The 17,624-nt window shown below is 37.5% G+C and overlaps 1 protein-coding gene across 1 annotated transcript in view; it reads left to right on the top strand.

Annotated features, from left to right (window-relative positions):
- znf384b (zinc finger protein 384 b) overlaps positions 1-7,456 on the top strand; it is a 53,305-nt gene extending 45,849 nt beyond the window's left edge. The window contains exons 9-10 of the mRNA XM_039763800.1: positions 102-260; positions 5,977-7,456. Of these exons, the coding sequence (XP_039619734.1) occupies positions 102-260; positions 5,977-6,309 (492 nt within the window). The 3' untranslated portion in view covers positions 6,310-7,456. The remainder of the gene's footprint in view (positions 1-101; positions 261-5,976) is intronic.
- Positions 7,457-17,624: the final 10,168 nt, after the last annotated feature.

Genomic DNA, 17,624 nt, shown 5'->3' on the forward strand with positions numbered 1-17,624 from the left:
GCACTGATATGAAATCTGAACTTGTAAATATGGCTGTTTACTAGGCAAAACTTTGTTTTATTTAATTATTATTATTATTTATTTTTTTTGCTTATTTTTAGTCTCATCGTCGGCAACACAACAAGGATAAGCCTTTTAAGTGTCACAACTGTCACAGGGCCTACACTGATTCTGCATCTTTGGAAGTGCATCTTGCTACACATACGGTGAAACATGCCAAAGTTTACTCTTGTGGGATGTGCAACCGTGCCTACACATCAGTAAGTTCATGCTTGGTACTATCAACTAGAATCATACCTATTTTATTTGCACCATTATGTTAATCTATGATGTGCACTATATGCTACTGAAGCACTAAATTTTATCATTCCATCTCTAGTGTGTGTCAGACTAAATTCTAACTTTGTATGTTTTGTCAGGTTAAAAGTGTAGATGTGCCTGCTCAAGCTTTATAGCAGTTTGTGTTTTTAGGCCAGTGACAAATGTTATAGGAGCGTTAGTATTGAATTAGTGTCTAAGCAATATCGTAAAAAAATGAATGTCATCAACATGCAGAGAAGCCATTCCTTCTATTGTTTAACATTTTGGGATAACAAGGTGTAAATTTGTGAGCTGCCAATGATAATACAACAGCCTTGGCAGGCAGTGAAGTCAGTTGTGGAGAACAATCAATACCTGTCGATATCATAGCTGTTACGATGGAGTGTCCAGTTTGTTAATTATTTTAACAAAGTTCAAAGGCCTATGTCAAGCTTACTCAACTCAAAATGTAACATTTGCCAATTACATGGCAATATTTCTTTTCTCTGATTTCCATTCGGGATTCAATTTTCCTTAAGATTTCAGAAGAAAATAGGTACAATGACCATTATATTTCTTTTTAATGATGCTTTGCCTCTTGATTTTATAAGGGGTAATAGCATTTTGTGCTCTGAAGATGTGTAATGTTTTTTAGAGAACATGTTTGAAAAAGAGAATTTTGTCCTGTTTTGGAACACATTTCATTTGGTCACAGTTGTGCTTTGAAATAATGGAAGCACTTCTTTTTATACCTTGCTTTTCCTTTTCCTTGACTGATAAACACTGAGCTGAAATGGGGCCTTTGCAAATCTGAAATAAAAATGGAAGTGTTTTTGTTTACTGTCTATTTTTAAATTAGACATGCCAATGAAGACATGGCTTTCAGTGTTGGCTTCTACTTGAATAGCCTTGCTTTATGTCACCCAAAAAAACTAACATAACTTTTAGATGATAGATATTCTGCTCAACACCTAAGAGCAAGTTATGGATGATTTATACATACTTAGTCTTTAGGTATTTTTAACATATACAGAATCACTTGAAAGTTAGTGAACCCTTGAGAAATTTTGATATTCCTGCATAAATATGACTTAAAACATCATCAGATTTTCAAACAATCCTTAAAGTAGATATGGATAAATCCATCTAAACAAATGAGTCAAAAATATCATACTTTCAATGTCAATGTAATTTATTTATTGAGGAAAATACTCTAGTATCACATATCTGTGAGTGGCAAAAGTATGTGAACCTTTACGTTTAGCATTTGCTGTGACCAATAACATTTCTGGTATATCTTGATCAGTCCTGCACATAAGCTTGGAGGAATTTTAGCCCATTCCTACAAACAGAATTGGTTCAACTTGGGGGTGTTGCTGGGTTTTCACAAATGAACTGCATGCTTTGGGTTCCTCCACAACGCTTCTACTGAGGTAAGGACAGGACTTTGACTGGGCCTTTCCAAAACCTTTATTTTATTCTTCTCAATCACTCTTTGGTGGAACAGTTTGTGTATTTGGGGTCGTTGTCTTGCTGCATGACCCATTTTCTCTTGAGATGTAGTCTTTGGACAGATCTCCTGAAATTCTTCTTTAGGATTCGCTGGTATAATTCAGAATTCATTTTCCTGTCCACAATGGCAAGATGTCCAGATGCAGCAAAACAGGCCCAAAGCATGATACTACTGCCACCATGTTTCACAGATGGGATGAGGTTCTCTTACTGGAATGCAGTGTCTTTGTTTGTCCAAATATAATTCTTCTCGTTTGAACATAAAACATTAAACATTACTCCAATAGATTTTAGGTTTGTCCACTGTAGATAGGAAGCAATGTTTTTTTGGAAAGCAGTGGTTTTCTCCTTCCAATCTTGCCATGCAGACCACTGTTTTTAGGTGTTCTTCTGTTGGTGGACTCATGACCATTAACATTAACCAATGTGAGAGAGCCTTTTATTTGCTTAGAAATTACCCTTGGTTCTTTTGTGACCTCGCAAATAATCACATGCCTTGCCCCTAGAATGATCTTTGTTGGTCGACCACTCCTGGGGAGAGTAACAATAGTCTTATATTGTGTACAAATGGAGGAAGGTTGTCTGACTATGGATTGGTGCAGTCCAAGCTCTTTAAATATGGTTTTCTAGCCTTTGCTAGAACATTGAGCATCATCAGTTCTTTTTGTGAGGTCCTGTGAAATGTCCTTTGTCTGTGTCATGAAACAATGCTATTGCACAAATGTGTTTCAAGGTGAAGCCCCTGATAGAACCCTGTTTTTTTTGTGTATATATATACTGTATGTATAAACAGGGTTTCCATTCATACCTGATTGTCATCACATTGACATTGCTCATGACATTGATTAACACCACCTGACTCTAATCTCACCTTCAGATTACCTATTAGGTTCACATACGTTTGCCACTCTTAGATATGTAATGCTGGGTGCTTTTCTTCAATAAATAATTGACCAAATATGATACTTTTGTTTAGCTTGGTTCTCCAAACCTACTTTTAGGACTTGTGTGAAAATCTGATGATGTTTTAAGTAATATTTATGCAGGAATATGGAAAATTCTCAAGGGTTCACTAACTTTCATTTTGAAATTTTAATCAATTGTCCATGCTATACATGTAAACAGTGTTAAATTAAATAATTACCTTGAAAACTGTATTAGTATTTTCAGCAATGCTAGCTTTGTGTAGTTGCAAAAAGTAAGAAAAACGTTTTTAAGAAGCAATCAGACCCTACACCTTGTGTTCTATAAAGAATACTGAAAGTTAAAGAGTGCAGATAGTCCAGAAATACTATCTTGTGTATGGAGCTTGCAATAGCTGAGTGATTTTTCAGTTGTTTTTGTAAGACCTCTACTGTTATTGTGTTAATGCCATATTGATATCTATATTTTGCATAAAAGGCAGCAATTATCAGAAAAATTAAGTGGTAGAAAAATCATCCCCCATTGAATATCTAATCACAGATACACTTGCAAGAGCTTCATTGTTTATCACAGTGCACAGATGGGAAGATAAGCTCTCATGAAAATAATTGTTATGTCTAGCTCTGTGTGTAATAAAATCTGTTTGCCATGTTAATAAGATATCATTATTTTCTCTTTGTGTTCTGCCCATATGGTCTGTTTTCTGTAAAGCATTTTTTAACATACTTTTAAATAGTTTACCTAGATTAGTCTGAACATGATCTATTTGAGTTAAAAAGTGTGGTAGTACTTCTATTTAAACCTCCTAATTTTGGGAGATGTACTAATCAAACCAATATGTGCATGTAGAATGTTATCACATTTTAACTGAAAAGAACAGCAGAAAGATTATTTAAGCCAATAAGTACTACTGCAGTCTCACATTTTACTTTTAACTGAAACAAAAATATCAATCTTAGACAAAGACTTGTGTTTGGGGGGTGGGGGGATATGTGTATTAGAGCCTAATTTACATAGCACTAAGGATATAGTTTTTTGCAAAAATCCTTGATGTTCATGTCCATCCATCATCTAACCCGCTAATACAGGGTCATGGGGGTCTGCTGAAGCCAATCCCGGCCAACACAGGGCACAAGGCAGGAACAAATCCTGGGAAGGGTGCCAGCCCACCGCAGGGCACACACACACACATACACACCAGGCACACATTAGGGACAATTTAGGATAGCCAATGCACCTAACCTGCTTGTCTTTGGACTGTGGGAGGAAACCCACACAGACATGGGGAGAACATGCAAACTCCACGCAGGGAGGATCCGGGAAGCGAACCACTGCGCCACCATGCAGTCTATCAAGCAATATTCATACCCAGGTTAATACAGTATCTACAGATCATTATATTTTATCAAAATAGTCCCAAGAACAATTCAGGAAGCAAATTTAACAAAAAGAACCCTTTAAGCCAATCACTTTTTAATTACAAACACTGGTATTTAGGTAATACCATTCTGTCTTCAACTTCAGTATATATACTAAGTTTAAAAGTGATTACTTAATTTTGAGGCATATCATTGGTCCATGATTGGTTTTCACCATAAACCCACTACCACTGGGATAGCGTCTGGCCACTTGTATCCTTAAATTGGATAAAAAATGTTATAGTATGGTTAATAAGTTGTTGTTTATTTGTCAGATGACAGACTAGACTATGAGCACATGTATTGACTCAGAAATCTAAAATAGAAATGAAAACATAATGTCATATTGTTATGGTAACACGCCTGTACAAAAAAAGAAAACTGTATTCCTTAAATTGAATACTCATCCATTCATCTATCCATTTACAGAATCTGCTTAACCAAATTTTGGGCTTGCTGGGAGCCACAACTAGTTGCTGGCTGCATCAACCATAAGGGAAGATCTTGCCCTACTTGAGACACCAGTTAGCCACTGGGAACAATCATGCTTACTATGTCTGCACTCACTCACTTGGACCAGGCAAGTTTAGAGCTGCTAGTTAACTCAACTTGCTTAGTTTTAGAAAGTGAAAGGAAGAGCATTATGCTTAGAGATAAATTCACATACACAAGAATAGATTGTGCAAACTCCACACAGTGACCTAGTCAAAATTCTAACAGAGTGGGATGACTCTGTGGTTCAAACTGTACATGAATTTACATTTTTTGCTTTGCTGAATGGACTGTTATTTTAAAAATTGTTCTAATGTTGTAACTTCATGTTTTGAAGTAGGACCACTAACTACTGTGCCATTGAGCATGTGTGTATGGCTGCTCTGTCTTAACTTTGTCCCACTGGAAGTTAAAAAGACATGTCTTAAGATGTAGCTAGATGGTAGTGAAGTTGAGGGGAAAAAACTCCCCTTGACAAAAATTCTATGAGAAAACAAACCTTAGGGGGTGAATAAATAGTTTCACTGACCCTGGCCAGTTTAGAGTCTGTCACCATGATGGTATTAGGTTCAAAACACTTTTATCTTTTTCAGTATATGCCAAGGGAAGTACCATGGATAAAAGCAGCAATTGTCTCAGGAGCCACAAAGGTTTACTTAGAAGAAAATAAAAGAAAGAGAAAAGGGATAGATAAATGATTGTTAGCTATAACACAGTCCAGAGTCACGGGCATCCATGTGTCTTGGAGGTAGAGGAATGTATCTCTGGAGATGAATGCTTATGCATCAGAGAGATCACTGACACCACACTCGACTAAGGAAGTCAAGGGGTTCATCAATGGGGGCAGTTAAGTTAAAGTTGTAAGTTGTGCACATTAAATAAAAAGTCATCATTTTGAAATTTTTGTCTGCTTTCAAAGAGTATACAGTTGCAACCCCAACAGCTAGCAAAGATTTTCTGAGAAGTCTGGGATTCTACTACTGTAGTTATGGTTCTTCCACATATTTCCTGTCTCAAATGTTGGTGCTGCTGCTTGACAGCTGAAAAACATCCTTGATTAGAGGGCGTTCTTTTAGGCTGGCTGATTAGCATGTTCATATGCATCGTCTTAGTAGCATTTAGAATGTAATAATATTCATATATTGGCAACAACAGAACTTATTTGGATGCAGCTTTAGTGAATTATACCATTATTTGTTCTAAGGCATGTCATTTATAGTTTCATAAAGGTGATCAAAGGCGTCTACAGTATTTAGCAATGCATTGAAGAGTATCTTTTTAGTTACTGTTAATAACTGATGTCAACTCTTTATCTCTTTTTATTCTACAGGAAACCTATTTGATGAAACACATGCGGAAACACAATCCAGACCCTAACTCACAAGTCCAACCCAACCAGTCCAACCAGAACCCCACGCAGCAGCAGGCACAAAATGCTCAAGGACAGGGACAGAACAATCCACCACAGTCTCATTATGGTCAGCAGAACCAGTCTGATCCCAATCCAGGCCAATGCCCATTTGACCTTCACCAGTACAAGACAGTGACAGCCCAGGAGCTCCAATACAAACAAGTCCAGAGCCAGCAGGACCATCAGCATAAGGACCTGTGCTTAACTGTGTCCACATCTGCCATCCAGGTGGTGGACCACTTGAATTCCTAAGTAGAATTGATGAAAGGGGCAGGTGGGGAGAATATGATAAAAGGTTGTGGCAAAGCTTTGTCTAAACGTTTGCCATCTGAGATCCAGCCAGTGGAAATGTTGACTTTATACAGAAACAAGAAATGGAGCGGATGGAAAAGGGAAAACAGTTAAGAGGCCTAATGAGCCATTTGTCTGGCTGTATTACAATGGGTGACCCTGCTGCCTAAACTGAAAATCAAAAGTGATTAGAGGAGGAAGGAGGAGGATGGCCAGTTATTCAAGTGCTTGAACATCTTGTCTTAAAGGAAGAATAGAGAAATGGCAGCTTAGGCCTGTTTGTCGATCCGCTGTCTACACGTCTGGACAGATTTGTTTTTTGAACTTTAAAGTCCATGGTCTAAGGATGAGCTCAATAATAAAATGGACTAGATTTCATTTGCTCCACAAGACGTGCCCACAGCCATGCGAGGGTGAGGCCCATGAATTATTTCTTAAAGCCCATCAAGATACTGAAGGTTCTAACTGAAATTCATCAAGGCGGAAAACACTTCCAGAAAGAATATGCATAATGTAAACGTTCACGTCTGTTATATTCCCTTTTTTATCCCTCCTGTGATGCAATATATTTATGGATCTCAGACACTGTACACATTACTGATAAGTCTCCCCAGTGACTGTCAGCTCCAATGTATACTAGCAAATTCTCCCACACTTGGAATTGGCATAATGTGCTTAGACTGATTCTCTCAAAGAAGGTTGCATATACAATATGCAGTATGTTGACTGTTTCTTGCAAACACACACACTCACCACAGCCTTTGCACACAGATTCGTTATGCCTGTCTATAATGGCTGTAGGTGCTATGTAATTATTGTAACCACATCTGTCTCTTCGAGCTGCAGGGGCCACTGTGCTGTTAAATAACCTGTAACTAATTGTGTGTTGACCTCCAGATGTTTATGATTTCGAAGGGGGCGGGAGGGGGGCAAAGCTTGTTTATATTTTAATTTTTTATTTGTTACTTCATCATTGATATTTTATTCTTCCTCAGTTTATTTGTATTTTAATCTGTTATCTTCCTCCTGATGGCTCAATAATAATAACAGTAATATTAATAGTAATAATATTAATAATAATGAACCTTTTCTCTTGTAAAGTACTGGAGTGTAAAGGGAAAAAGGGGCTGATTGTTGGCTGGTTTGTGACATTGTGTCAACACACTGTCCAAGTCGGTGCATTGCTTCTTGTTCAATTTTAAAAATACAGTAAAATCAAGCCAGTGTTTCTTGTCAAGAAAATAATTAAAAACATAATAAATCATTTGAAAGTAATTTTTATGTGTTATGTAGTTGTTCCAAGATTCAGCTGCTCGTCAGTATTAGCTTACTGTATATCTTTCTGCAGTCTTGATCACATTTCTCAATACTGTTGTAGTTCAAGGCTTTGGCTCTGTGGACAAACTTTGTCTAATTTGATCTTGACAAAAAATGGCAAAATTTTTCAGTGGACATAATTGTGAATGCTGCCTCTGTTTAGAGCATGGCTGAGTAGATATTCAACAAAGAGATTCATTCAGATGTGAGGGAGGTCCAATTTGGCAAGGTACACTTGAATCTTAAATATGGATAATTCTGGTGGATCAAGTTGAGGTTTTCAGTTAAACTGTGATGACATCTTGTATTCATGTCAACTAAAAAAATCTGCTAAGAGATGCAATTCAGGAACTTTGCGCCTGCAGTGAGGCCGGCCATTTGCGTCCTGATCTCGTTAAGGAAGGGTCGTTTATAGGCTGTCTTTCCACGCACGTATAGTTTTTTTCTGCTTGCGTTCTCAATATGCCACCTTCATTTTTTTTATTTACTGAATGGCATATCTCCTGGAAAACATGCATTAGGGTTAATTAATTAAGGTTCATTCACTCTTAAAACTAAAAGGCTAAATTTTATTCATCCATTTTCGAACCCGCTTCATCAGGTTAGCTGCACCAGGCACAAAGTAGAATCCTGGATGGGACATAAGTCCACTGCAGGACAGAAGAACATGCAGGGTCCACATAAACAGCCTACAGGCCAGAATCAAACTTGGGACTCAAGAACTGTAAGGTAACTGCACTAACTAGAAAGTTTTTTTTTTGTGTGTTTTGTTTTAATGTTATTAATTTTATTGCAATCCATACAAATCCATTTTTTACAAAAAGAAAAATTTAGTTCAGGACAAATTGATCCCCACCCCAGAGAGAGAGGGAGCAAGGCAAACGGCGTGAAATTTAAGACTTGTAAACATACCTAAATTAATAAATTTGATAGGCCAATAGAAATGAATGCAGAAGACAAAGAAATACAGAAATAATTGCTTTCTCTGTGCTTTAAGAGCTTATTTTAAAATGTTACTGATTAGATCCTGCCATGTTTTGAAAAAAGTCTGTACGGATCCTCTAACTGAGCATTTGATTTTTTCCAATTTCAAATAGTATAACACATCGGTTTCCCACTGACTTAAAGGAGGAGAGTTTGGGTTCTTTCAGTTTATCAGAATAAGTCTGCGTGCCAAAAGTGTAGTGAATGCAATCACAATTTGTTTGTCTTTCTCCACTTTAAACCCATCTGGAAGAACCCCAAACACAGCTGTTAATGGGTTAAGAGGGATTGTGAGTCCAAGGCTGTCTGAGAGGTAATTAAAAATTTTTGTCCAGAATAATGTTAATTTGGTGCAGGCCCAGAACATGTGACCCCGTGAGGCTGGGACTTGATTGCAGCGTTCGCAGGTTAGATCTTGCCCTGGAAACATTTTGGAGAGTTTTAGACAAGACAGATGTGCTCGATTATATAATTTTGAGTTGTATAATTGTATGCTTTGCGCATATGGAGCTCGAGTGAATTCTCTGCATTGCTACTTTCCACTCCTTTTCTGATATATTAATTAAGAGATCTTTTTCCCCAGTGACCTCTTAGATCTTTGAAAGGGAGGGACTGTAAAATGATTTTATATATTGCAGAGGTGGTGTCTGAGTCCTTGAGATTAAGCAATATTTTTTCCAGCATGGATGAGGGTGCAAGATGAGGAAAATCGGGAAGGTTCTGTTTAACAAAGTTCCTGATTTGATGATAGTGAAAGAAATGTGTAGTTGGAATGTTAAATTTGGAATGTAATTGTTCATAGGATGCAAAGACGTTGTCAATATAAAGATCTCTAAGCAAGTTAATTCCAAATTCTTTCCAGATATTAAAAACTACATATGTTCGCGAAGGTTGAAAGAGGTGGTTCTCTTGCAGAGGTGCCACAGATAGAAGCTTCTCCGTCTTGGAATGTTTTGAAATAAAAAAAGGAGCTTAGGAAGAATATTCATCTTAACAGTGTTAATTCTTCCAGCTAGTGTGAGATGAAGGGTTGACCATCTATGCAAGTCTTGCTTAATTTTTTCCATGCAGACAGCGAAATTTTGTTGATATAGAGCTTTATGTTTACTTGTGATGTTTACCCCTAGGTATTTAAACTGTTCTGCAATGATAAAAGGTAGGGTGTCTAATCTAATATTATATGCTTGAGAATTCACTGGAAAGAGTACACTTTTATTCAGATTAATTCTGAGACCAGAGATCTTTTGAAATTCTGTGAGTGCTGTTAAGACTGCAGGCACAGAATTTTCTGGGTCTGATATATACAGTACCATATCATCTGCATATAATGAAATTTTCTGTTCCAGTTCTTCTCTGATAATCCCCTGTATCTGATCAGTATTTCAACAGTGTATTGCCAGTGGTTCAATAGCAATTTCAAACTGTAGCAGTGACAAGGGGCATCCTTGTCTAGTACCACGTTCTAGTTTAAAGTAGTCTGAGCAAGTTTTGTTGTTGCAAACTGAAGCTTCTGGGTTAGTATACAGTAATTTGATCCATGCACAAATGTTTGGGCCAAACCCAAACTTCTCCAATGTAGTAAAAAGGTATTTCCATTCAATCATGTCAAATGCTTTTTCTGCATCCAATGATAATATTTCTGGGGTGTTTGATTTAGTTGGTGAGTATATTACATTAAACAGGCGTCGAAGATTTGAAGATAAGTGTCAGCCCCTGATAAATCCAGTTTGATCTTGTGATATTACCGAGGGGAGCACTTTCTCCATCCTTCTAGCTATGATTTTAGAGAGTATTTTAACATCATTATTCAGAAGTGAAATTGGTCTGTATGATGCACATTGTAATAAGTCCTTATTTTGTATTGGTAAAAACGGTGATTAGTGCTTAGCAAAGAGTTTGGTTATCTCTGGCTTCTGTAAATGTTGCTAATAGGAGGGGAGCTAGCTGAGCGGAGAATTTCTTGTAAAATTCTGCAGGGTAGCCATCAAGGCCTGCTGCTTTCCCGCCTTGAAGTGACTTTATAACATCTAGTAATTCTGATAATGCCAGAGGTTTATCAAGTTCCTCCACACTAAAAGTGTCTATTTGTGGTATTTGTAATGTATCCAGAAATGCATTAGATTGTGTATTGTCTTCTTTAAACTCAGTAGTATATAGGGATTTATAGTAGTCTCTGAAAGTGTGCATTATATTTTTGTGGTCGACAATTTTATCTCCGTTCGCGTTGGTGATTACTGAGATTGCGTTGCGCACTTCTTGCTTGTGAATTTGTTGAGCTAAAAGCTTATTAGCTTTCTCTCCATGTTCATAGTAATGATGTCTGGATTTATAAATTAGTTGTTCAGTTTCTTTAGTTGTCAAGAGGTTTAGTTCTGAATGCAGAGCCTGCCTTTTCCTATGTAGAGTCTCGCTTGGTAGTCTGGCATGTTCTTCATCTATTCTAGTAATTTCTCTTTTTATCTCTGCTACTTTCTTGGTTTTTAATTTATTTCTGTGGGAAAGATATGAGATAATCTGTCCTCTTAAGAAGGCCTTAAGAGTTTCCCAGGGTATTCCTGCAGAAGTCTCAGAGGATGTATTTGTCTCTAGGAAGAAATTGATTTGTTTGGATATGAATTCTGTACAATTCTCGTCTGCTAATAGAAGCGGGTTGAGACGCCATCTGCGAGGTGAGTGTGTGGGGGCTTAGTAACTTTAGCTCCAAGATCAGAGGTGCATGGTCAAAGATAGCAATACCATCGTATTTGCAAGATTTAATCATAGGCAAGAAGTTATTATCTGCAAAGAAATAATCAATCCTTGAGTAGCAATGATGTACTGGTGAGTAGAAAGAATATGTTCTTGAGTTTGGGTTTAAAAACCTCCAGGTTTTTAATATCCATTGAGTACTTTGGTGGTAGGTAGATCCTAGAGGAATTAGTTAGAATTTACATAAACATATTTTTAATCAAATTTTATGAAAAAGCTAGTTGCAATTAATACACAAATACTTTTGTTACTGATCCATGGCCCTATTCACATCCCCTGCATCAACTAGAACTTGTAAATGATGATCAGAAAGTCATCCTGAGAACTTTGAGCCATCAAGTGAGATCGGCACTTAGTTTAGGGTGTGTTGGTGGAGGATTGTGCTAATAAAGGGCAACCAAACATTCCAAAGTACTCTAGTTCTGTACTGACACAAAATCAGATCTTCCTAATTTTAAATGATACAGTGTCTGGTATGTTTTCTTCCCATTGAGAAATATTAAATGTATTATTATTTTTTCAGTCAGTGAAAATTGCAAACAATTGAAGTTATAAAAGATTTTATAGTAATTTGCTCAAAGCACGATACTATTTCATTGCAACTCCAAAGGTGATCGATAAATCGGGATGAAACATCAGTCCAGTAATTCTTATTCCAAAATGTATGAGCAAAATGTGGCACCTGAAGCCAATTCTCACATGTAAAGTCTAATGTTGGTGGAACTCAGTCAATGAGAGCTACGTCATGTAGAATAGAGTCATATGAAAAAGTCTGGGATCCCCTCTTAATTCTTTGGATTTTTGTTTATCATTGGCTGAGCTTTCAAAATAGCAACTTCTTTTTAATATATGACATGCCTTATGGAAACAGTAGTATTTCAGCAGTAACATTAAGTTTATTGGATTAGCAGAACATATCCAATATGCATCATAACAAAATTAGACAGGTGCATAAATTTGGGCACTCCAACAGTTATTACATCAATACTTAGTTGAGCCTACTTTTGCAAATATAACAGCTTCTAAACGCCTCCTATAGCCTTTGATGAGTGTCTGGATTCTGGATGGAGGTATTTTTGACCATTCTTCCATACAAAATCTCTTGAGTTCAGTTAAATCTGACGGCTGCCGAGCATGGACAGCCTGCTTCAAATCATCCCATAGATTTTCAATGATATTCAAGTTAGGGGACTGTGATGGCCTTTGCAGAACATTGTACTTCTCCCTCTGCATGAATGCCTTTGTAGATTTCAAACTGTGATTTGGGTCATTGTCTTGTTGAAATATCCAACCCCTGTGTAACTTCACTTTGTGACTGATTCTTGAACATTATCCTGAAGAATTTGTTGATACTGGGTTGAATTCATCTGATCCTCGACTTTAACAAGAGCCCCAGTCCCTGAATTAGCCACACAGCCCCACTGCATCATGAAACCTCCACCAAATTTGACAGTAGGTAGCAGGTGTTTTTCTTGGAATGTAGTGTTCTTCTTCCACCATGCAGAGCGCTTTTTGTTATGACCAAATAACTCAATTTTTGTCTCATCAGTCCAAAGCACTTTGTTCCAAAATGAACCTGGCTTGTCTAAATGAGCATTTGCATACAACAAGCGACTCTGTTTGTGGCGTGAGTGCAGAAAGGGCTTCTTTCTCATTACCCTGCCATACAGATGTTCTTTGTGAAAATTGAGCTGAATTGTAGAACGATGTACAGATACACCATCTGCAGCAAGATGTTCTTGCAGGTCTTTGGAGGTGATCTGTGGGTTGTCTGTAATCATTCTCACAATCCTGCACATATGCCGCTCCTGTATTTTTCTTGGTCTGCCAGACCTGCTGGGTTTAACAGCAACTGTGCCTGTGGCCTTCCATTTCCTGATTACATTCCTTACAGTTGAAACTGACAGTTTAAACCTCTTGAGATAGCTTTTTGTAGCCTTCCCCTAAACCATGATACTGAACAATCTTTGTTTTCAGATATTTTGAGGGTTGCTTTGAGGATCCCATGCTGTCACTCTTCAGAGGACAGTCAAAGGGAAGCACAACTTGTAATTGACCATCTTAAATACCTTTTCTCATGATTGGACACAACTGTCTATGAAGTTCAAGGCTTAACAAGCTAATCCAACCAATTTGGTGTTGCAGGTAATCAGTATTGAGCAGTTACATACGTTCAAATCAGCAAAATTACAAGGGGACCCAAATTTGTGCACAGCCAGTTTTTCACATTTGATTGATTTAATTTCATACAACTAAATACTGCTTCACTAAAAATCTTTATTTGGAAAACACCCCAGTACTCGGATGTTCCTAGGAAATGAAAGACATGCCACTGTTATCTTATTTGTTAGAAGTAAATTGTTATGCAGGCTGAGAGGGGTTCCCAAATTTTTTCATATGACTGTATGTGCAATTTTGAATTAAGCCCTGTCTGGGACATACTGACGAAGAGTGCATTCTCTCTAAGATTTATTTCCATTTATTATTACACGTTGCCTGAGGAAGGGGCCTGAGTTGCCTCGAAAGCCTGTATATTGTAATCTGTTCATTTAGCCAATAAAAGGTGTCATTTTGCTTGACATCTTATTGCATCCATTATGGCCAACAGGGTATACCATCCTACTACTATATTTATTCCCTGAAATAGTGACTCAAAGTCCAGTCCCGAGGACTATTTCAGGTTATATAAGCTATATTGTTGCTAAAGCAGTATGATGAAGGGGGTTCTTGAGTCATCCCCAATCCCAGAGTGACACCAATGAGACTAAAGTGGGTTACAATGAACGTGGTCTAGTAAACAAATTCAAGGAGTGGAGTCAAGAAAAAGCTCAAAGGAACTACACAAATGATCAGCTTGGGTGCCTAATGCACTAACCCAACACAAACAAATTCCAACACCTTCACTCAGCTATTTCTAAATTGTTTTCCTTCCACAGTTTGAGCCCTTGTTAGTCTTTATCTTCTCAACTCGAAGTTCAAATGGCCAACGGACAGAAGGGGCTTTCAAATCCCAGCCAGGTAGTACATTGGGGTAAACAGCAGAAACAACCTTTATGGACAGGACTAGCATAATCTTTCTGCTGAAACTCCTGTAATTGTGTCAGTACAGTCCCTGACCCCGTGATTCTGTTAAGGGTACAGACAAACCCTAGGTTACCTACCTGTGATCATGGATTCCAGGGAGTCACATCTACAAAGCCTTCTCACATTCAGGGGAAAAACCCAACCCTCCTAGTGGTGTCCTTCATACTTGCAGTTAGGTCCATAAATATTTGGACAGACAACTTTTTTCTAATTTTGGTTCTGTATTTTACCACATTGAATTTTAAATGAAACAACTCAGATGCAGTTGAAGTGCAGACCTTCAGCTTTAATTCAGTGGGTTGAACAAAAAGATTGCATAAAAATGTGAGGAAGCTAAAGCATTTTTTTAACACAATACCTTCATTTCAGGGGCTCAAAAGTAATTGGACAAATTAAATAACTGGAAATAAAATGTTCATTTCTAATACTTGGTTGAAAACCCTTTGCTGGCAATGACAGCCTGAAGTCTTGAACTCATGGACATCACCAGATGCTGGGTTTCCTCTTTTTTTTTTTTTTTTAATCCTTTTATTAATTTTATTACAATCCATACATAGCAATCAAGTTTTTACAAAAAGAAGAATTGAGTTAAGAACAGATCGATCCCTGCCCCTGAGAGAGAGAGCAAGCCAAACGGCGTAAAATTTAAGGCTTGTAAACATGCCTAAATTAATAAATTCTCTGTGCTTTATAAAGTTATTTTAAAATATTACTGATTAGATCCTGCCATGTTTTGAAAAAAGTCTGCACAGATCCTCTTACTGAGTATTTGATTTTTTCCAACTTCAAATAATATAACACATCAGTTTCCCACTGACTTAAAAGAGGAGAGTTTTGGGTTCTTCCAGTTTATCAGAATGAGTCTGCGTGCCAAGAGTGTAGTGAATGCAATCACAATTTGTTTGTGCTTCTCCACTTTAAACCCATCTGGAAGAACCCCAAACACAGCTGTTAATGGGTTAGGAGGGATTGTGAGTCCAAGGCTGTCTGAAAGGTAATTAAAAATTTTTGTCCAGAATAATGTTAATTTGGTGCAGGCCCAGAACATGTGACCCAGTGAGGCTGGGGCTTGGTTGCAACGTTCGCAGGTTGGATCATGCCCTGGAAACATTTTGGAGAGTTTTAGTCGAGACAGATGTGCTCGATATATAATTTTGAGTTGTATAATTGTATGCTTTGCATATGGAGCTCGAGTGAATTCTCTGCATTGCTACTTTCCACTCCTTTTCTGATATAAATTGAGAGATCTTTTTCCCAGTGTCCTCTTGGATCTTTGAAAGGAAGGGATTGTAAAATGATTTTATATATTGTAGAGATGGAGTCTAATTCCTTAAAATTGAGCAATATTTTTCCAGCGTGGATGAGGGTGCAAGATGAGGAAAATCTGGAAGGTTCTGTTTAACAAAGTTCCTGATTTGAAGATAGTGAAAGAAATGTGTAGCTGGAATGTTAAATTTGGAATGTAATTGTTCATAGGATGCAAAGACGTTGTCTATATAAAGATCTCTAAGCAAGTTAATTCCAAATTTTTCCAGATATTAAAACTGCATATGTTTGTGAAGGTTGAAAGAGGTGGTTCTCTTGCAGAGGTGCCACAGATAGAAGCTTCTCCGTCTTAAAATGCTTTCTACATTGGTTCCAGATTCTAAGTGAGTGGAGCACAATTGGGTTATTAGTGTATTGCCGATAACGTGTGTTTATTGGAGCACAGAGCAAGGAATACAAAGAAGTACTGCAGGATTTTACTTCTATTGCGGTCCAAGCCTGTGTATGTTCTTCTATTTGTGTCCAGGTTCTTATCGCCTGTATATTTGCTGCCCAGTAATAAAACTGGAAGTTAGGTAGAGCCATGCCGCCTTCTGCCTTTTGTCTTTGTAGGGTCGCTCTTTTGATGCGTGGATGTTTTGAATTCCAAATAAATGAGGTTATTGTTGAATCTAATTGCTTAAAGAATGATTTATTAATGTATATTGGATGTTTTGAAATAAAAAGGAGCTTAGGAAGAATATTCATCTTAACAGTGTTAATTCTTCCAGCTAGTGTGAGATGAAGGGTTGACCATCTATGCAAGTCTTGTTTAATTTTTTCCATGCAGACGGCGAAATTTTGTTGATAAAGAGCTTTATGTTTACTTGTGATGTTTACCCCTAGGTATTTAAACTGTTCTGCAATGATAAAAGGTAGGGTGTCTAATCTAATATTATATGCTTGAGAATTCACTGGAAAGAGTACACTTTTATTCAGATTAATTCTGAGACCAGAGATCTTTTGAAATTCTGTGAGTGCTGCTAAGACTGCAGGCACAGAATTTTCTGGGTCCGAAATATACAGTACCATATCATCTGCATATAATGAGATTTTCTGTTCCAGTCCTTCTCTGCTAATCCCCTTTATCTGATCAGTATTTCGACAATGTATTGCCAGTGGTTCAATGGCAATCACAAACAGCAGCGGTGACAAGGGGCATCCTTGTCTAGTGCCACGTTCTAGTTTAAAGTAGTCTGAGCAAATGTTATTGATGCAAACTGAAGCTTCTGGGTTAGTATACAGTAATTTAATCCATGCACAAATGTTCGGGCCAAACCCAAACTTCTCCAATGTAGTAAAAAGATTTGAAGATAAGTGTCGGCCCCTAATAAATCCAGTTTGGTCTTGTGATATTACCGAGGGTAGCACTTTCTCCATCCTTCTAGCTATGATTTTAGAGAGTATTTTAACGTTGTTATTCAGAAGTGAAATTGGTCTGTATGATGCACATTGTAATAAGTCCTTATTTTGTTTTGGAAAGACAATGATTAATGCCTTGCGAAAGGTTTGTGGAAGAAATTGGTTATCTCTGGCTTCTGTAAATGTTGCTAATAGGAGGGGAGCTAGCTGAGTTTTTTATCTCTGCTACCTTCTTCGCTTCGGATTTATTTCTGTGGGAAAGATATGAGATAATCTGTCTTCTTAAGAAGGCCTTAAGAGTTTCCCAGAGTATTCCTGCAGAGATCTCAGGGGATGTATTTGTCTCTAGAAAGAATTTGATTTGTTTGGATATAAATTCAGTAAAATTCTCGTCAGCTAATAGAAGCGGGTTGAGGCGCCATCTGGGGGGTGAGTGTATGGGGCTTAGTAATTTCAGCTCCAAGATCATAGGTGCA

Source organism: Polypterus senegalus, chromosome 9 (genome assembly GCF_016835505.1).
Source record: "Polypterus senegalus isolate Bchr_013 chromosome 9, ASM1683550v1, whole genome shotgun sequence".
In the NCBI taxonomy this organism is placed as follows: Eukaryota; Metazoa; Chordata; class Cladistia; order Polypteriformes; family Polypteridae; genus Polypterus; species Polypterus senegalus.